Genomic DNA, 21,167 nt, shown 5'->3' with positions numbered 1-21,167 from the left:
TTCCAGGCGGTTCAGTGTAGTCTTTTGTACTATTGTAAACACTAAGGCCATTTTGTCCATTATACCAGTGCTCAGTAATAGCAGCACCTCTTGTTGGGGAAGTAGGGTGGTGCAGTTGGACAGATTTGCAACGTAAGATGGAAATTATCCATCGATCATGGTCGCTGTTTATGTCTGAGCTCGACTGGACGTGGTGGGACGAGCAAGCGGCAGCAGCCACACCCGGAGAAGCCTGTCAGTTTCTAGCATTTTCTACCCCACTTCAAAATGCCTTAATATTTTCAACTGTTTTTTAAAATGACCACCAATCAAGTGATGGATTCAGATTGAAGACTGTGGTATTTTCCCTTTCACTGGAGCAGCATCACATGCTCACAGAGGAACTGCAGCTTCAGACATCTTGTTTTCACCATTCATTCTGCATTATTATAATGGGGGGATTATTTTTGTAGTTTTGGTTGTCAATGTTAAAATGGGAACATGAGTAACATCAACAAAAAGTTTGACACGGCAAGAAACACAGTCAGACACCCAGCTTTTAGCCCCACAGACATCTGGAGCCTCAGCCTTATCAGTCAGATCATGATAAAGTTTCTTAATATGTTCTGTTCTGTCATTACATCGTTTACATTTCCCTCTGTTGAATATCACTTTGAGCTGTCGCTGTGAGACCTCAGGACGACAGCTAGTGATATGGAGGGCCAGAATGTTTATACACATGAAATCATGATGGACATGAAGCATGTGACTTGAGCATCCACTGGGACTAAAATAGCGTCATATTTTCTGGAAATTTGTTTAAAATGATGAAAGGATGAAAACTATTGCCGACGCACCGTCCGGCCCGGGTGTCGCTGTAGCCGTAAATTCTTTCATGTCTATCAAACCCGCTCATTTCAAACATACCCTGGCCTTTCATCATAGCCATGTTGCTGTGGTCCGAGATCAAACCTTTCGTTACTTCACTGACTTGAGCCAAAACTACAAAAATTAGACCCAAACTGTTACACTCTCAGGGTGGCTGCTGCTCGGTCTTCCACTGCTGCCTCCGGGCACCCATACATGCTGTGAGCACAGACCGCAGACTGAAGCTTTAGAGGCCGTTTGAGTGCAGCTCGGTTCTGGTTAGTGCGTACTGAGATGAATGGGAGTTCAGAGGATCCACCACGGTCATCTGGAGGGTCTGAATGAAGAGGGGCCACCGAGAGAACCCCCTGCTGCTGTGTGTCATCAGGGTGATGAACGCTCCCCAGTCCAGAGGCTGCACAGCTCTACTGTTGCTACCACCCACACACACACTAAGGTGAAGCGCACACTTTAACACACACACACAGACTATTTTGCTAAATGACTTAATACTGTATATTTCTTGATATGTTTGATACTGTGGTGTACATGTAGTGTCCTGCTATGATGCGGTGTGGGGGGAGGGGTATCTTTGGACTCGTGGGTGGGACAGAGGAGGTTCAGGATCAGTGTGACTGTCACCTTCTCTCGCTCTCTTTTACCTCCTTGTGTTTTTGAGGGGAGACGTCCTCTCTGTTACCTTTCTCTTGTCCAGCTCGTGACCGAAAATTTGGAAGAAGCCGTTTTGTTGGAACTGATCACAAGCACATTCCTGACTATTCTCTGTCTGTGCTGTCGTTTGAATCCAGATTCTTTCTTGTTGCGACAATACAACATGTGTCTAGTTCTTGCTGACTCACATGTATATAAAGTGCATATATGTGTACACATGTGCAATACACGCTATTCGAGCAATCTATTACTGTGACTATTATTGATGATGATACTTGTCCCTTTTTCGAAGTTTCAGCCCGTTTTTTCTTCTTGTCCTGATTTCCTGTTGATGAATTGAGTTGCAGGAGCTTAAAAAGGGAAGAAGGTGACTCTTGTGATTCTTCACACTCAGTTTCATTTCAGGGGTTTGTGGACATTTTAATGAAGCTCTTTTTTTTATTACTCTCACTGTAATGTTGTGACGTTGATCCTGATTATCTGTTTCTTTGTTTTTGTTTTCTTTTTTTAAGTGGGCCTGTTGTTAAACTTGTCTGGAAACTCAATAAAGCAATTCACTGACTTCCCGCTGCATTTCTCAGTACTCCTACAATCTGTCCAAAGGTGACAAAATCTGCCTGCCAGCACGTCTGAAGCTCCTCAGGACAGAGCCAGGCCAACATTTTGGCCTCTTTGCTGTCAACAGCGCACTGTATATGCAGTGGATTTTGGGATGGTGAACAGAGACATTTGCACAGCTACTGAGGAGAAAATTTAATGATGCATTTATAAATATTCTACATGAGATTAGCTCCTCTCTCTGAACAGCTGATCAAACACTGTCAGTACATTGGAAAGCTTTTTTTGTGCAAAAGGAAAACACAATGTGGTTATACTAAACCATTATTTCAGCCTGCAGCTCCTTCACGCTCAGCTACTGAGGGAAACTCGCTGACTCATCGCTTTCTAATGAGAGTTTCACTTTTTAAAAACAAGGCCTCTGTTCTCTGAGTCTGTTGTCAGAAACTCCACACATGCTGCAGCTGAACTTGAATATGTCCTCAGCTGGTGTGGTCTAACTCTCCGGTGAGTAGATCTTGATGAGGTGTTGCAGTTCGGTGGGGTAGCCGGTGACCGGGCAGCGGCGGTTGACTTTCACGTATGTGTAGATGCAGCGGTAACAGAAGACGAAGCCGGAGGTGGACAGCACCGTGGCGTTTGTGCGAAGCCTCCGGCACAGCGGGCAGTTCTTGCTGTCGGAGCCGGGCTGAGTTCCTTCGCCCTGATTGCCTGAGATGGGTGGAGAGTCCCGGCTGGTCTGCTCCTGCTGCAGGTGGAGGGGGGGTGGAGGAGCAGGCAGGGAGGTGAGGGTCTTCACAGTGCTTTGGTTGTCTGAGGAGTACCACCACTCCAGGAACTGCAGGAAAAAGACGCCCACAGAGAGGGAGGTGGAGAGGGACAAGGCCACGCCCCTCGCTGCTTGTGACATCAACCACCATGCTCTCTGCACCAGGCTGCAAACAGAAGAACAATGCATTGTGGGTAGTGGGTTTAATGTTTGTGTCTGACATTGGGCTTCATGAAAAAACATTTTCATATTCTTGACCTAAACTTCTGTTGTCTATTTCTGTGGTTTTCTGTTATGAGTGATTGACGATTCACCAAAACTTAACGGTACCAACATGACAAAACCCAGGCTGTCAGCTAGAAATGAGAAGCCTGCCTTTGTTTACTTGCTTTTCTTAAAAAATTACTGTGAATTTCAATGACAAATCTGCCGCAATTATCTCTGTAAACTCCATATGCACAGTGTGAGAACGGAAAGATTGACAGACATAGCAACATTAACTAATGAGAGCAGAGCTTAATCAACCACTTGAGAACCACTTTGCAAAGCCAAACAGCTGGTTTGTTCATTGTTTTCTTCCTTTCAGGCAGCCACTGATTTTAGTTTTTTCAGGACAGTGTGAAAAATCAAGGTTCAAAAAATCAAGATCTCTAAGGCCGGCTTTGCTTTCAGGTTATATATAAATCTGGCCAAACCAAACCATGACTCCAGCATGAGCCCAGCACTAACAATTAGCATTTATCAACTTAAGTATATGACTGGAAGACGTAACTGGGGGTAACTGAGTCCTGCCTGTGGGAGCTGTTACAACCCTTTCTCCAACACCAATAACAGACTGAAAATGTGTTTGAACTGAGACGTACCTCCCCTCAGCTGGGTTGCCAGCTTTGCTGGTCTTCAGCTCCATGTCTCTGATATCTTGAGCGTTAAGTCGTGCCAGTCTGACCCTGGCCAGCCACAGCAGAGGACTATGGGTCTTGGTGACTCCAAAGACAAAGAGCAGCTGCTGGAAGAAGACCCAGGCTTGCCACGCCGAGCTGACGTAGGGGTAAGCTGCCACAGCTGCCCGGTACAGCCTCTGCCTCCTGGTCTGTGCCAACCGGATGGAGAAGTCCTCCTCATCTCTCTGCCGTGCCAGCGTCGCCTCCAGCTTGGCCCGAAGGTACGGCACAAGGCAGAGAAGAAGAAGAGAGCGCCAGTGTGACTTCCTGTGCAGCCCCAGATGAATAGGGAGTCCTCGCCCCCCTGAGACTCTCTTCAGTCCGTAGAAGTTTTCAGAGAACGAGGAGCTGCAGTTAGACAGGAAGTGGTTCTGGAGGAGGAGGTCCAGAAGCAGGTAAAGCTCATCAAAGCGTCGCCACAGGAAGCCAAAATGGGACGGGTTGGACTCTGCCAGAACCTGAGAAGGTCACCAGTGCCGAGGTTGTTAGAGCCAAGGTGGAAGTATGTTTGTTTAGCACAGTTTAAGGCTGCAAGATTAATCAAACTATGATCTCAGTCTCTACTCAGGCCTCTTTGTGCTCTCATTTTTATGCGACGATTCTACAGTCTTTGTATTAGCAGGGATCATCAAAGAAACGCACCCAGTTTCTCCCAGTGCTGCATCAACAAATGACAAGTGTGAATCACGTTCTCTTCCTTGAAATTAGCTTTTCATTAAGCTGCATGGAAAAGATGTACTAATCTTCACGCTGTTTGTCTGTATGAAGACAATATAGATTGCAATAAATCTTTTCTCATTGCAAAAAAATCACAATCTTGATTCAGAGGCAAAGGTCATGATTCTTACTTCCACCACAACTGTGCCACCAGTACTCTTTTTTTTTTTTTTTTTTAAAAAAAGGCACCTTCATTCGCTCACCTTGACGGCGTGTCTCAAAGCTGGTTTGACCGCCTCCATCAGAGACTCCTGTGCCAGGACCTCAAAGATGGATGGCTGCTCATTCGCAGCGGTGGAGGTCAGATGGGCTCCAGCCTCCGCCATGGCTGCTGCAGAACTACAACACAAAGACATTTAGTTTGCAGCGCAAGGTTAACTACTGAAGTACCCTGGAGGAATGGCATGCAGTGGCCCCAGTTCTGCATCTCTCAAGTATTGACATTAGACACAAAGCTACGCATGGGTTTTTCCTCAAAGGTAAATCCCTGCTGGGTTGTTTTAATAACACTTTTTCTAATGTTCAGTCCTCAGAGACCACTGAACTGACCGTCCTGTCATCTAAACATCTAGATAAAATAATTCTTCCCCTTCAGAATTTAAGAAATAGTTCAGTTATTATGGCAGGTATGTACTCTATACATGCTGCATGTTTAAGAGATGTGCTGGTTGAATCATTTGATGTAAGTATGCATACCTTTAAGAAATCTCTTTAACAAATGGTATAATGTTTATCACTTTTACATTTCTATATATGTACAGTAAGAGGATCTCAATAATATTTATGAGGAATCTGTCTTGCGTTTAGATTTAGTATCTGACACACTGATTAAGAAAACGAGTCAGTTGCTCAGTAACAGCTTACATGTATGTCAGCACACATCTGCCACATCTGTCAAAGTAAACGTCATGTACACTCTAGTGTAAAATCTAATAAACCAATGTGCAATGATGGCAGCCACAACCAGGTCGTTTGTCTCAAACACAAATGTTCTTTCTTAAGGCTGTCTTTTGAAATGTGTTGCAAATGACAAACATTACAAATCTTCGAAAATTCTTGCGTAGAATTCTAATAACTATTGATGCAAAAAGGAGACGAAGACATATAGTTATAATTTTAGTATCATATTTGTAACATTCATGGAGGCGCGCAGATACCAATGACCTGTTCAAAAGGGTTAAAGGTCACTAAACGTCCATGTCAGCCTCAAACAAAGTAGGCTAGTTAAACCCAATTCAAGATAAGACCAAGAACAAAGCAGCACTGGTTACACAGAAATTTTAACTGAACTTAAATATAACAATGACAAAGGCAGGCTTGGTTATTATGGCTCATTTACACAGCCATGTGGTCAAACTTCGACAACATACCTTCCTGTTAGCTGTTAGTTAGCAGGACCGCGTTGCTGACGTTTCCTGGAGTCTTCTTCGGCTTCATTAACATCACACACCCGTTTAGAGACACTTCATGCTACGCTGAACACTGCAGAAAAATCAAAGGGACTGCTTCTTCACCATTTCTCTTCTGTTACTGACCGTACAGTTTCCACAACCGCCACTTCCGTATTCAGACGTTTGCGTTCATTTCAACGTCATGACGCTGACGTTGCTACGCATTTCCTGCCGCTTCATAGAGCGTTCTGGTTGGGAAAATATGGAAATAAACACGCAGGATGCGGTGTGCTGAAATGAAAGTGACCTGGCTAATGTTGCGATTTCAAACTGGCGTGATGTGAGTTTTATCAGAGCTGGACAAGAGCTACAACTTAGAACTGTTGTCATCGTTGATGATAATTGATTGTTTACTCAATAAAAATGTTAAATAAAAAAGTAAAAATGTCCATCACAAGTTCTCAGAGCCAAAGCTGACATCTAGCTGGTTTGGTCTTAGTGACAATTTATAAAGATTTGAAACAGAGAAAAGCAGGAAATTGTTGTGTTTAAGAAGCCAGTGTGAGTGAATGTGGAACATTTTATGTGATACTCTAGCTGTTTTTTTTTTTTAATAGTTCTGGAGAGGATACTCTTCTTTAGTTTGCGATTAACAGTGTTCTATTGTGTGTGTATCTGTTAATCTGGCTGGCAAGCTGCTGCTGATTGTCGTTACAGCGATAAATGAAGCTGGATTGAAACGGTAAAATGTAAGCATGCTGTAAAGTAAAGTGCTGGGGCCAATACAAGACTGAGTAACAGATTGACTAGCAATGCAGACATGTTACTATCTAATTTCAGAGGAGCCAATTTCCCAACAAATATGCAATTAATCAAAACAACTAAACCATTGACATACAGTGAACCTGGGGATTTGGGGGGCCCTGGAGGTCTGGGGCTCCAGGTCCGCTTAGCCTGCATAATAATCCAGCCTTGATTGTAAATTCTAACATTTCCAACATTGCATTCAAGGAAAGATGGATGATTCAAAGGAGATGATCTGGAATATAATTTGTAATATTGTATGGCCACTGTTTTGAAATGCAATTTTGAGCTTAAATCATTAAATTATCAGGTTTCCACACAAAAAAAGCCTTTAACACCATGGGTAATGATCTTAAATACTGAGTTAATTTGGAAAACCGTTCATGAAATCTCCATGGAGTTTGATAAGCTGACATAAGAAGATCAGTGCCGGATAAATTGAGGAACAAGCAGTTTTGATGCAGTGTGCACTGAAGCTGAGGACAGTATCAGACATGCTGAATTATGAGCATGCCCCAGATTTGCTGTGTGGTAACTTGATTAAACACATTCTTCTTATACATTATGCACATATGCAGCATATGAGCATGAAACTGAAATAATGACAGTCTTAAAACTAAAACGAACCACAGCATCCTCAAGACAAGGCCTCTGGGATTAGGTTTTGAGTCAGGACCCATCTAGAGCATTATGTCAGGGCTTTAGTGCTGCATATTCCTAAACTGTGAATAAACCAAGCAGCTGATACACAGTGAGACTGGTGTTTTCAGGGACTTTGGACTTCTGAGGTCAAGTGTCTGCTTGTAAATCCAGCCTTCAATGGAGCCAGCATTGATGCCCACATGTGAATTTTTGTGGTCGAATCAACTCTTTTAATTTCTTTGTTGGTCTATCGTCCATCTGTGTGCGCACGCTCACATGCAAACTCTTCACAAGATGTTCACAGTCTTTATATAATATCAAAGTCAGAGAAACAGACGGGTGGAGATGGAGGAACGCCAAGACTTCCTTGTGGTATTAATAGGAAACGGGAGGGAGGAGGACAGAGCCCGACACGATAAAAACATCAGCTGAGTTTAGTGGATGAGAGGAAACATTTGGTGATTGGAGAGGATTAGAGGATTACTGACACAGCTGACTGCACTAAGAGTCTCCATCAGCATCATCACTCTGTCTTTGTTTCTCTCTCTGTCCATCATCTCCCTGTCTCTGTTGTTGCCGTCATCCAGTGAAGTCAGGACATGTAGAAGCTGAAGCTCCAGCATGGAGATTGCCTGGGCTCTTCATCAACAGAGGTGAGTCGAACAGGAAATTTGTGCTGTTTGGTTGCTGATTTTACTCTTTATTTTTGTGTGATTTAAATTGTAGTCAGTTTTTAGTCATAAATGTGTACGTATTTTATAGGGAGAAATCACTGCATGCAGTACTCTTCATTATAAAAGTACTTATTAGTATTGATAGTGAACAAAATATGTGGATATAACAAACAGATCATTCTGTAGCTGCCAGTGAATAAATGCTGGATAGAAATATTGCTTTTATACAGTGTGTGTATATCAGACAGGCGGGAGTTAATCCCCTCTGCTGCTCTGCTCTTAATGACTGTGATTATGTAATTACATTTGCTCTGGAAAGGGAGGCTAAATCAGATGAAAACCCTGTGTTAAAAACAAGTCGTAATTATGAGAAAAATCAAAGGTAAGTCAGTTATGTAATGGTGAAATTTTTTTAATGCTGGCATGTCTGCTCCTCTTGTGTACCCCTTGATATTTGTGACGGACTTCAGATTTCCCCAGAAAGCTAAAACAAAGCTGGTTTGACAGTCTCCGAAAGGCACTGGGTGTGTATCATTCACTGAACACCTCCTGCATCTTGTTTGAGTCCATACAGCAACAGTGAACACAGCAGCTGTGAGCGCGGTTCCAAAGATTTGGCTCTGTAGGTCCATCCAGTCCTGAATGTTTTGAAACTCGAAGATTTCTGATCCTCAGAATGGGTATTTTAATGCCACAGCGTGGAACTTAACACAGAGTGTCAGAGAAACGGTGCTGCATGTCTGGGTCAGTTTGCATGGCTTCAGTCAGCAGATGTGTGCACACAGCTCCAACATGACAAACCAACTTTCATGTAGATGACTTTTACTTTTCAATAGTAACACATTGAAATGTCTATCTAAATATAGCTGTTATTGTCACTCCTGCAGGTGTGAAACATGATAGATTAATGTCTGAATCTTACAATAATGTTGTTGAGGTGTCGCTGAATGAATTTCACAGAAACATGAGTACTGTTGTTCTGTTTGTCGTCCATAGCTGACAGAGTCTGTTCTTAGAGTTTATTACACACCTGCAGCGTCACACAGCAGCTGAAACAATACATTTGTCTTTACACAGTTTGTAATAATGCAGCCTTTATGGATGAATGCTGTACAGGGACACTTCTGGGTCAAGCTAATGGAAAATGATCCCATTGTTTTTGTTCTTCAGCCCCCAAACTCTCTGACAAACCCACCGTGCACCACCAAACTGCCAACAGACCGAGTTAACCACTAATTGAACATATGTAGCATTTAGCAGCTAATAAGCCAGACATCTCCCTCAGGGCTTGGTGGTGAAAAGCGAGTGGATACTGGACCCTCATTAGTCTGGTGGGCAGAAATACACATGAACACTGTGTCTGCTGGGTGTGTGTGTGGTTTGTAGCCTGTTCTGCACCCCCCAAATGTACAAAGAAAAAAAAAATCAATAAATGCAGCCTCAAACATTTGTTAGATCAAAAAAAAAAAAACAGCTCGACTTCACTGAATTAAGTAAACTAAACCCTGTGCTATGCTTGCTTTCTCATTTTCAGTTGCGTCTAGCTGACTGCACCGCTCGGTCAAGTGAAGGGCAAAATTAAACTACCAAGCTTCATTCAACCTTCCACACTTGAACTACTCCTTTGAAGAAGCTGCCTCCCTCCTTGTGCTGTCCGGGGAAACATGTGTCTCGTTTTCCTGGCCCTCCTCTTCTTCCTTCTTGCCTTTTATTTCCCCCCTTACCTTTTCCCATCCATCGAGGGCTCACGGTTGTGTCCACACCAGTGCCTTTGTTACGAGCACGCTGACCTGGTGGACTGCCGTGGCCGTGGGTTCGAGCACGTCCCCAGGGGCCTCCCACATGGCACATGGCTACTGGAGCTGGGAGGAAACAATCTGAGTGAGATCGGCACCCGAGCCTTCATCGGACTGTGGTCGCTGCGGGTGCTGCTGCTGACTAACAGCCACATACAAGAAATCCAACCACAGGTAGGAATGATGGGATGGAGGAAGGTGAAAGCACTGGAAGTGAAGAAGTGCTTTGTACTGAAAACAGAATTGTTGAAGTGTAATCGTTGAGTGCAGCTGAATTCTTATTTAAGTACAAAATGAAAAGCAATGAACTGAGAGATGAAGCAGTGGAAATGTTAGTTGACATGTAATCACTGAAAGCAGTTCAACTGTCAGTTCAAGTGTTGGCCATGAAAGTAGCTGAATTGGCATTTTAAGAATAAGAGATGAAAGCAAGGGAGATGTCAACTGAAGTGGAAGAGCTCTGCACTGAACGCAGTTGATGGGTAAATATTGAAAGCATTTGAGCTCAAGCGAAAGCATTGAAAGCAGCTGCAATGTCATGGTGCATTGGTATGCATTGGAAGTGTCAGTTGGAAATGAAAGTGTTGTGCATCGAATTAACAGTTGAATGGTCAGTTGATATGCCAGGATGACAGCAATAGACGTGATGATACGAGTGTAAGGGAGGAAAGCAGAAGTCGTAGCTCAGCTGAAAGGAAACATCTGTTGAAGTGTTGGTGTACACTCTGAGAGCCGATGAAATTACATTTGAAAAGAAAGCACTGGAGGAAGGAATGGAAAGTAACAGGAACAGATGGAGGACAAGAGTGAGGACGGAGGAGGAAGAAATGCAAATATTAAGGATTAAAAAGGGAGGGATGAATGCTAAAAAACAAGATCTGTGGCCAATCCAGTTCTCAGTGCTGAATAGGTAAGAAGGCAGGGGCAAAGGGAGGATGGAAGGAGTTTGTTTGCTCTTGTAAAAGAAAAAGAAGGGTTAACAGAGGAGTTACACTGATGCTTCTGTCTGTCTTTCTGTCTGTCTGTTGTCCTCTCTCCACAGGCATTTTTCTCTTTGTCCTTCCTGGAGAAGCTGGATCTCAGCTGGAACCAGTTAAAATCTCTCCCTGTCGACTTCTCAGCCAGCCTGTCTGCACTCAGAGAGCTGCGACTGGAGCACAACAATTTGCAGCATATATCTGGATACAGGTACCTGTCTTAGTGTGATGGGAATACATCTCCTCCACCATCATGCTCCATATTCCCGTCAGCCTCCTCCAGGTCCTCAGAGCAGGGGCTGATGGGTAGGGAGGTACCGTTCCTCACTGCTTATTCTGATGGAAAATGTAACTGTCTCTCCATCAGCTTGGAGTATCTGGACAGCATGGAGAAGCTGGACCTCAGTCACAATGAGCTGGTGTCGGTTGGCTCTGGTGTGTTCAGGGGCCTCTCCAGGCTGAGACAGCTGTACCTACACAACAACAGACTGACTGTGGTGCAGCAAGGGAGCTTGGATATGCTGCCTGGATTAGAGGTACATAAATGCCTGTTGAAATGACTGTGTGCCAAGTTGCCCATATGCCTGTCTGTCTGATTGCCTGTCTGTCTGTCTAGGTGCTCCAGCTGAGTAACAACAACATCTCCCAGATAGACAATGATGCTCTGGCTCCTCTCTACAGCCTGGCAGTTCTCGATCTGGAGGGAAATAACCTGCATCACCTCAAGTTTAAGACCTTCATCAGCCTTCATACAACAGCTACACACATCCAGCTGTCAGGTCTCCATTATTAGTACCACTGTTACCCATGTCTATCCTGTGGGAACCTTTGACCAACTCAAGTCAGTCTTGCTCATATGAATGTGTTTATTTATTCTACTGTACAGGCAGAAATATTATCAGGATATAATAGCACATTACAGGCAGCAGTGTGTCTCTGTTGTCTGTCGTACTTGATGAAGTTGACACTACTCTATAGTGTATATAGGCTACAATATAGTTTGAATTGGATTTTTATAGTATTTAATTTAGAGAAGATTACACATGAAGATGAAACTGACAGAGGGGCAGGACTGAGAGAGAAAGCACAATTACTGTCACTTCAGGACCACAGACAGCAGCATGGATTCATCAACGCACAGCACAGTTAGGCTGCTGATGTTTCAGAGCTGTGGTCGGGGTCAGAGATTACAGCTTGCACAAACCTTAGTCAGATAAAGGATCCATCAGTCAGACAGACTAGACTAACATATTCAACTGAACAGATATTATCAGACAACAATGACCATTTTGTACCCTCCCGCCAGCACGAGCGATAGAACAAGGACAGAAAGCATTGGGAATGATGAGGCTCTTACATGCACAACCAACTCATGGCCTCTCTCTCATCAGCATTAAAACCCAGTACCCCACCCTCTGATTACCATTCCTGACCACATATTGAATCTCTCTAAAATTACAGAAGGTATATTTTAGTGTATCCAGTGCTGATTAGGCTACTACATATTCACCACCACCCCTCCACCCTGCCAGGATATGAGACCCAACACTGGCATGATTTTTGGTACACCTGCAACATATAATTTTAATATAATATTATATCTTTAAATCTGGACAAAGCATATCTAACTACCTCCAGACTCGAAGTTCTCAATACGAGTACATTTGTCTTAGTCAAACCATATAAACCAATGAATTTGTTCTCTCTTTAGGCGGCAACCTGATCTTTTTCTATTTATTTATTTATTTATTTATTTATTCAATTTTCTTATGACAAGGGTAGGGTTAACCTGTCATGTTTAACAATTCTGAGCCTTGTCTTATCTTTTTTCCTTGATGTCTACATTTACCTTTATTGTTGCTTCACCAGGCAACCCGTGGAGCTGTGACTGCGACCTGCATCGTGTCTTCAGTAAGATCTTGCATGTTCGCCACCTCCACATTGACGACTACCGCAACGTGACGTGCAAAGACCCGCCGCAGCTGGCCGGGGCTTCGCTGGCATGGGTTGACAGCCAGCTCTGCATCGCAGAAACAGCCACAGTGCTCGTCATCACAGTCACGGTGCTGGTCACCGTCGTGGCGGCTCTTGTGATGGCGGAGAGGAACAGGAAGAGGAACCATGGGAAGAACTGGGACACTGAGTCGCAGACGCAAACGTAGAGACCACCATCCTGAGAGCCTGCACAATGAACAGTGAGGGAAAGAGCAGACAATATGAAGAATCTGTGAGACTGAAGAGTGAACTCCCGGGAAGCTCGAGTGACGAGGAGGCACGCATCATACAGCATGGCTGATTGACACAAATGGATGATCTCTTGAATGGACAAATTCCTTTTTTCCTTTGATATTGAAACAGCTAATAGCAATGCATGTCTGCAAGACCTGAAGGACACTAAAGTGTCGCTCATGTTTTCTCTTTACAGCGTATTTTCCACATGTTCAAAGGTCCAGCGTAGAGCTCTAATAGCAGAATATAGGAGAAATGGAATATAATGTAGAATGAACTCTTCACTTCATTACACCACCATGTTTCTACAGTAGCGCAGAAAGAACAAACCCAACACTGACTATAGGAGTTTCACAGCCACTGTAGGCTCTCCCTCACACATGCAAAGAAAGGGGTGACCCAGGAGGTGTTCAGTCAGTTGCAATCTGCAACCTCACCACTACATGCCACTAAATCCTACAAACTGGTCTTTTAAAGCCTCTATGCTCCTATCACCATGTGGAGTTGCCACAAATCTGGCACAATGTATTGTCATGTGCATGCAGCATGTTTACAGTTATTTATAAATTAACCAGTCCTCTAATGTTTTTAAAGTATAGATACCATAAAGTGTAAGTAAAGATATCGATATAAAGATCTTCATAAGTTGGGCTGGGCGATAACTTAAAGGGGTATTTCACTTATTTGGTTTTGCACTTCCCTGAAGTTGGGCTGCTTCCAAAGGAAAGATATAAAAAAAAGAAGAAGAAAAAGTCTAAATCACAAGCAACAGAGGCAAATATTTTCAGTCCTTAGTATGGGTCAAACTCCGAGAACACTGGATACTACATTTCCCATGATGCAGCTCAGTCAAGCCTTCATTAGATGCTTTCATCAGTCGTTTCCCTCAGTGTAACTTGCTGTGTACCAAAGTAATTTCTGACTAGCATCAGCTTGTTTGTGTTTTTCACATCCATAAAATGCTCAGCTGACCTTCATGTTTTCGTACATTCACTCACACTCATGCACAAATAGCTACACTGTCACCTCAATTCATGCATCTGGAATGGTTGCTTTGGTAACTGTTTCAACAGCATTGAATGATACTGATACTGATATGAGTACATTTTTCTGTGTCTGTTTTAATCTCCACAGTCTGAAATCTCAGATCATTTTCCTCAAAATATTGTGAAAAATATGAAAAATAACTGTGATACTTTTAGGGACTGTTTGAAAATTAGAGTGTTGAACCTTATGTTTATTTTTTAAGTCTTGTAAGGTTATCAGCATCTTTTAGTCATTTTGACCTTGACCTCTTCCCAGTCTCTCTAAATGATATAACACTGTTAAATTGGTACAACTATTTTGACTATAGATAATAAGAAGAGGCAAAGAATAAATAATTTAAGCTGCTAAAGAGGGTGTTCATTAATTTAATCCTTCACTACTAACTATCTGTGGTTATCAGTACCAACCCTGTCTCCTGCACATATACAGCTAATTTGTATTCATTGTGACCTTGGGTCAAAAAACCTAATCACTGCCTGGATTGGACTGCTTTGGTCAAGGTTAAGGTTAAGTTTAAGGTTAAGGTTAAGGTTATGGAAAGATCATTATCACTGTCTTTCCTTAACATTAAGTGCTGTTAGTGTCTAAACATAACCATGCAAAAGATGCATAATACTGTAGTCTCTACAAGCGAATGATGCATTGCAAGACTGCCTATTCTGGAGGAACACAAATGAAACACATCGTCAGTAAACATTATATCAATTGCCATTGAATATTAGTTGTATAGAAACATAGTTTCAGAGACACGATGTCTGACTCTTGGCATGAAATAACATATAAAGCTGGGCTGAGAAAATAAAAATAGAAAATGAAAGAAAAATAAATGAGCATACCCTTCCTTCTAATAAACTTTGTACAGTCCCGTACTGCATGGTTTTATTAGAGAGAGCACATTCCAGAACTCCAGTATTGTTTTTGATTGATTTATTCAGCGAACATTAATACTTTACATACTGTATGACGCTGACAACATACTGTAGGATTAAAAAATAGCTGAAAGGGACAAACTTGTACTTTCAGTCTTCTTGAGCATCCAACAATACCAGTACAACAATGACCTGTCAGTTATCCAGACACATTTTAAGAATTTCACAGTCTGGGAGTCAGCCTGACAATCAGCAGACTAAGATCTTTAAACAGACCATATGTCTCTGAACACCACAGAGGATTACTGCTGGACTGATGGAGGGAGACTGAAAGAGAGAATCAGTCCGATTGAGGTCATAGGCCAGATGTCAAGATGATTACTGCTGGACTGGAACACATTATCTAAATGTGTGTGTGTGTGTGTGTGTGTGTGTGTGTGTGTGTGTGTGTGTGTGTGTGTGTGTGTGTGTGTGTGTGTGTGTGTGTGTTGGGGGTATTAAAGAGGCAGAGGCCAGACTGTCTCTCTTATCTTTACGGTGTTTGTTCATCATGCACAATCATACTTTACATAATTTCAAGTAAGGATTCTTTTCGAAATGACAGAATCCCATCAGAGAAAGAAAAACTATTAGGAGCAGTACTGGATAAAGTTATATGAAAAGTAACCTGTCACCTGTAATCAATTACACATTACTCATGAAAATGGAATTACATTGCAGCAAAAGCACTGTTATTACTCATCACTTTACTTACTCTACAAAACTTTGTTAAATGTGCCTTTAAATGACTCCAAATCCTCCAAACCCACATGACATTCTTCTGCATTTAACACATGCAGAAATCCATTGTAGAAAAAAAAAAAAAAAAGACATTGTGCTTTAAAAAGCAGACAGTCCTACAGTTTGGAGGGATTTCCCGAACATCCAGAAGCCAGCTCAATGTTAGCCTGCATATGGCTTTTCAGCCCTAAACTGGTAGTGGTGCAGTTCACATACCCTCCATCTCTCAACAAAACAAGGTCCTCAGCACAGAGAACGGTTGTCTAATATTAGCAAGCCAGCTAAGAACACACACGTGTGAATAAAACAATTTAGGAATCACCAGGAGTCACATTTCTCTTATTTTGGTGGAGGTTAACCACCTCCATGCATTTCAAGCTAAACGTCAGCATGTCTCTGACCTGTCCCTCTGCTGAACACTGAGGGACCAAACTGATATTAGCCCACCATCTCAGGACTGACCAGAACCAACTGGATCATCCTAAAATTGAACTACAAATGTCATGTTGAAAGACCGTATCCAAACAGAAAATGTGGTGATTGTGAAGTAAACCGTACATCACTGAAACATACCTGTCAACTAAATAAATAAATTTGATGCAAGACACAACTGCCTATTTGGTGTGTTGACTACATTCCCCTCCAGTACAACAGGTGGCAGTATGTAGAACAGTAGCTGTAACATCACTCAAACAGCACCCACCAATGAAAGTAGATGAAGGAGAACAAGAAGAAGAACATGAGAGGGATGGAGTAGCCTAACTGCCAGAAGTCTAAGAGCTTAAGCAAAGAATCTCATCAAATGGCAGGAGCTACCTGTACTCGATGAAGAGCGTGTCGGTCAAAGTCATGCTTTTTCTAAAATATGCCACTCAGATTTTAGTGGATCATACAAATGGAAAAGCAACAAATCTACCAAATGCAACCAAGAGCTGCAGAAACATGAGGTTGCCTGGTGGTGATTTTAGGATTCGGTGTAGTTTGAGTGTAAGGGTTATGAGGACAGTGGTCAGAGTGGACGGCCCAGGCTGGAAAACTTCCCTTGTTTTCAAATGTTGACAGATATGCTGAGAGCTGAAGGGAAGGAACTTTCTCGTCATGAATGGAGACAAATTCGACCTCTCTGTCTCTCTTTTAGGTATCAGGTTTTGAAGTCGAACAGAACAGACTGGAGCGACGGGGATTAGAGGGAGATTTACCTCACAGTGACTAATGAACAGCAAGGACATTTCAGGAAGCTGAAGGGTGGAGCAGGACTCTCATCTCCGAGTGGATGACAGGTACAGTAAATATGCCTCTTTGGTCAGTCAGATTTCTCCAACTTTGCATTGTTCTCTCTTGCATCTCAAAATTCATGTTAGCTAATTGGAAAGCGACCTTTATGATTATTTGCTTTCTTGTTGAGCATTAGATGAGTAGATTGATACCACTCATGCCTGTGTGTGGTATTGACATGGAAAAAGTAGGCAAGTAGCTTAGCTTAGAGCAAAGACTAGACTGTCACACTGGTCCCAAAGTTCTGCTTAAAATGACATGTATCCACACATGTTTTATGCTGATACCCTATCAAAAACGTACCAAAAAATAATTGCTAGTTAGCAACAAGCTAGTGAAGCTAGTTGAGAATGAGTCTGTGAGTTAAAGCTGAACTAATTTGAACGTGACACATCATTGTCCTATAAAGTTGATATAGCAGCTCAGAGGAAAACCAAAACAATGTGATGAAAAAGGCTAAAAAAAATTCTGCACACCCTTTTTACATTATGAAACATCATTTGATTCAATAATAGTTTAAACTTATTGATTAATACAGCTTTAATATTTGGGTTTAAAAGTTGATGTTTTTATATTTTAATTTGATATTTCTGTCACTGTATTAATGGTGCATATGTGCACATGTTCACATCTTTGGGTAAATAAAATCAAATTTGTTTTTCACCATTTTGAACTACTTACATTTTGCAAGTAGCAGCCGCACATTATGTGCATGGTGTGAAAAGTAAACTCTACTTTAAAACCATAAAAATGGTATATTTGATTTAATGATGCTTTATGCCATCGTAGTGGCTTTTATCAACTTTAACTTGTGCTAATTGGAAAGTCTCAGTATCACCACATGGCCCAGTGTGTAGAGCAGGGGCTTAGCACTGTGAAACACGTGTCAGAAAGAAAAGGTTGAATTCTGAGAAAACGACAGATGATCAAGCAGCTAAAAATACCTCCCAGAGTCTGTCATGCCATGCAGGCTGAGATATGTGGGCTGTGAAGTCCTGTCCTCAGAAATGTGTGGAAACTGACAGAACTTGCAGATTAACTACCCACAACAAATGACAACCGTGTGATTGCATCCGGCAGGAGGGAAGTATATTCTGTGCTGGTTTACAGTACTGTACTGACTTTTGGCAGGCCGCACTGGTTTCACTTCAGTATATCTCTTATGACAAACCTTTATTGAGAATAAAATTCAGCATGAAGCAATTCACAAACAGACAGCATCATTTACTATCAGTAGACATTGGATATCAACTTATTCACATGGTTTTAAGTGAGAAATTGTGCCATTAACACTACAGGAAGTTGCTCTAATTTGTGAGGAAGGTCATTAGCCAAATTGAGCATAAAGGCCTTCACAGCAATTCAGAATTTTTCATTCAATTTCAGAAACCAGGAGAATCAGCTGGTTTGTGCCACTTAGCTCTCAGTTGTTCTGTTTTCCAGATGACGCCTGTACAGCAGACAGAGAAGGACACATTGTCGATTATTTATTGAAAAAACCTTGCTTGTATTATCGATTCCAACACCTCCATCTGCGACACTTAAGCCCCTTTCAGACACCTTGTTACATAAATATGATGTGATTATTACAAGCACTGTAATACACTGAGCACTTACTTACCATCAGCTGTGCACAAAGCAATGTTTAATAAACTACAAAACTCTGTCATGAGCCCATTTCAAGTTGCTGAGGAGACTGTTCTGGTTTCAGATCTGCCTATCGAAACGTGGCTCCTAAAAATTACGTTTTTTTTGTTTCAAATGTGTCCAATTATGTTGTGAGAAACTGAACTGCTGCCTGAAATATGTTCACAACTAATATTAATACACTAATAGTGATGTAAGGGTTACATTTTTGCAGTATACATGGAGTCAAACGTGTTGTGTTGCTAGGTGCATTTAAATTAGTAGAATATAAACATCACTTGAAGGACACAGGCTTGCTGTGAGAAAAGGATGCTTCAAAATTTGCTTCAGCAACAAAATTCATCATGATGCAGCTTATTCTTCTATCATACACTATTCTGCACTTCCACTGCTGTTCTTTTGCATAAGCACTGGGACTCAGGTAGAATACTTCCACGGGGATTTCTCTGGTGCAGAGACACAGCAGAGGCTCATGCAGTGTGCACATGATATGATCATGTTGGACCAACCTGAAGCTTCCACACCCGAAACACCACCGTCCGTAGATGCTGCTCTTGACCATCAAAACAGCATAGGATAGTTTGTCCGTGTGCGTGACCCTCAAATATTTCTCTGCAACATTTTAGTCAGTGACTTGATTCAGTCAGGTTGATGCTTTGTGCTGTTTAGGTGCACACAAAACTGCATCTACCTCTTGAAAAAAACAGCCTGTGCCTCTGTAAAAAAAAAGAAAAAGACTTGTGTACATATATTTATATTGTGAGATTTTTTATCTTATTACTGTTACAGTTCTTCTATTGTTGTATTTTTTACTTATTTTCTTATTTTTATATTATTTACTTACTGTCATATTTTTAACTTTTTAATTGCTTCTTCTTGATAGATGTGTCATGCACCAACCTCACCAAAGCAAATTCCTCGTATGTGTAAAATCGTACTTGGCAATAAAGCTTTTTCTGATTCTGATTCTGAAAGCTTTTTCTGATTCTGGTCCTGGCAGAAAAAAGAAGGCAGATATTGTTTTTTGTCAGTGCAACTGTGAGGTTTGGAGTTTTAGAGCATAAAAAAATTTAGTTGCAGATACCTTCAACACCTTGGACCCAGCTGTGACGGTGCACAGTCCCATTGAAGAAACTGACGGTGCAGGTAAACTTCTTGCCAGGTGGAAACCACGGGGACGCTCAGCCTGCTGGTGACGCTGTCATACTCCCCTTCCCACAGGGCAGCATTGTCCGTCACCACGTCATCTGTGATGATCTGCCAGGACATGCTCACATGGTCCGGGTAGAAACGAGAGGCCACAAACAGCAGGGTCATGTCCGTCTCCTTCTCTTTGCTGACATTCGTTTTGTGGAGGTTGAAGCACTTTCACTGTTGGCAGACTGATACTATATTTTCTGTAAAGCCGCCTTTAAAAATTCTGGAGGTATTGTAACTTTTTCAGACCAGAGTTTAGACACAAACAATGAGGAACACATGGGAGGATTTTTGCATCAATTTGCTGGAGAATAGGTATTTTATTGTAATTCTTTAAAGGAAGAATGCTACACTAATGACCACCAAATAAAGTCCCCCTAGTAATCTAAATGAGTCCATGTGATGCTTAGTCTACACACAAACAAGCTGTGAAAGATGCTCAGTTTGATTTATTGTTGCTTTTTTCTTACCTAGGATGGCCAGTGTAGTCCCAATGAATGCGCACAGAGCTCTCAGACTGTCTCTCTCAGACTCTTTCAGTGCTCCTCTTTTTCCAACTTTTTCACTCTTTGACATTAACCAAAAAGCTACAAAACTGCCCATAACTGGCAGCTGGAAACAGGCTAACAAGCACTGTAGTTTCAGCATAGAAAACGGGCTCCATGGAACATTTGCTAGGTTTCTTTTGGAAGAGTGTGGTGAAACCAAACGCTGATAATTGTTTTACTTCATATTATTCCAAACAGGTTTCCCTACTGACTGCTGCTATTTATGTGCCATCTAAGAAGAAAAGAAGCAAGCAGGAAAAGCTGTGTATTTCAGCTGTGTATTTCTGTGGGCAGTAGCTGAACACAGGAAGTGACATCTTTACTGGTCACGCCCCAGATATAATCTTCTCTGAAAGATGAGACTTGAATACAATCCTAACTGCTTATAATGGCAATGACAGTCTTTAAAATGTTCAGAGTAACATCTGTTGTCTGCTCATATTTCTCTCCAAAAGATGAACACTGGCCATTTTCTCATTGTCCATAACCTTTGCCACCACCAGGCCGAAATCCCGTCTTAATCTGCTTTAGACAGCCATGCAAGCAGCTCTGCGAGACTGACCTTAGTACTTATGCTGATAAAGTCAGTTTTGGACATTGATGTTGAAGTTACTCTTCACAATCTGGGAGCTGTGAATCTTGTAAACATGACTGATAATTTGACATTGATTAGCAGCCCTTAGTGGCAAAGCTCATCTGGTGTGGGAGTTACAGGCAGGTTTTAAGACTTTCTCTGCAGTAACAAAATGCATGAAATGTCCTTGTGCAGGTTTAGATAATTAATGCAA

At 42.0% G+C, this 21,167-nt stretch overlaps 2 protein-coding genes across 2 annotated transcripts; one reads left to right on the top strand and one right to left on the bottom strand.

Annotated features, from left to right (window-relative positions):
- Nucleotides 1–2,252: 2,252 nt before the first annotated feature.
- pex12 (peroxisomal biogenesis factor 12) lies at nt 2,253–6,096 on the bottom strand. Its single transcript, XM_070981367.1, has 4 exons — nt 5,874–6,096; nt 4,707–4,842; nt 3,709–4,244; nt 2,253–3,011 (listed from the first exon to the last, which is right to left on the bottom strand). Exons 2-4 carry the CDS (start codon nt 4,827–4,829, stop codon nt 2,573–2,575), a joined length of 1,098 nt encoding a protein of 365 aa, XP_070837468.1. The 5' UTR covers nt 4,830–4,842; nt 5,874–6,096; the 3' UTR covers nt 2,253–2,572.
- A 1,569-nt stretch (nt 6,097–7,665) lies between these two features.
- On the top strand, nt 7,666–14,930 carry LOC139343284 (decorin). The gene is made up of 6 exons (XM_070980816.1): nt 7,666–7,993; nt 9,549–9,984; nt 10,853–10,998; nt 11,155–11,323; nt 11,404–11,566; nt 12,657–14,930. Exons 2-6 carry the CDS (start codon nt 9,679–9,681, stop codon nt 12,947–12,949), a joined length of 1,077 nt encoding a protein of 358 aa, XP_070836917.1. The 5' UTR covers nt 7,666–7,993; nt 9,549–9,678; the 3' UTR covers nt 12,950–14,930.
- Nucleotides 14,931–21,167: the final 6,237 nt, after the last annotated feature.

This window comes from Chaetodon trifascialis, chromosome 15 (genome assembly GCF_039877785.1).
Source record: "Chaetodon trifascialis isolate fChaTrf1 chromosome 15, fChaTrf1.hap1, whole genome shotgun sequence".
NCBI classification, from domain to species: Eukaryota; Metazoa; Chordata; class Actinopteri; order Chaetodontiformes; family Chaetodontidae; genus Chaetodon; species Chaetodon trifascialis.
This window is presented reverse-complemented; position numbering and strand designations above follow the sequence as displayed.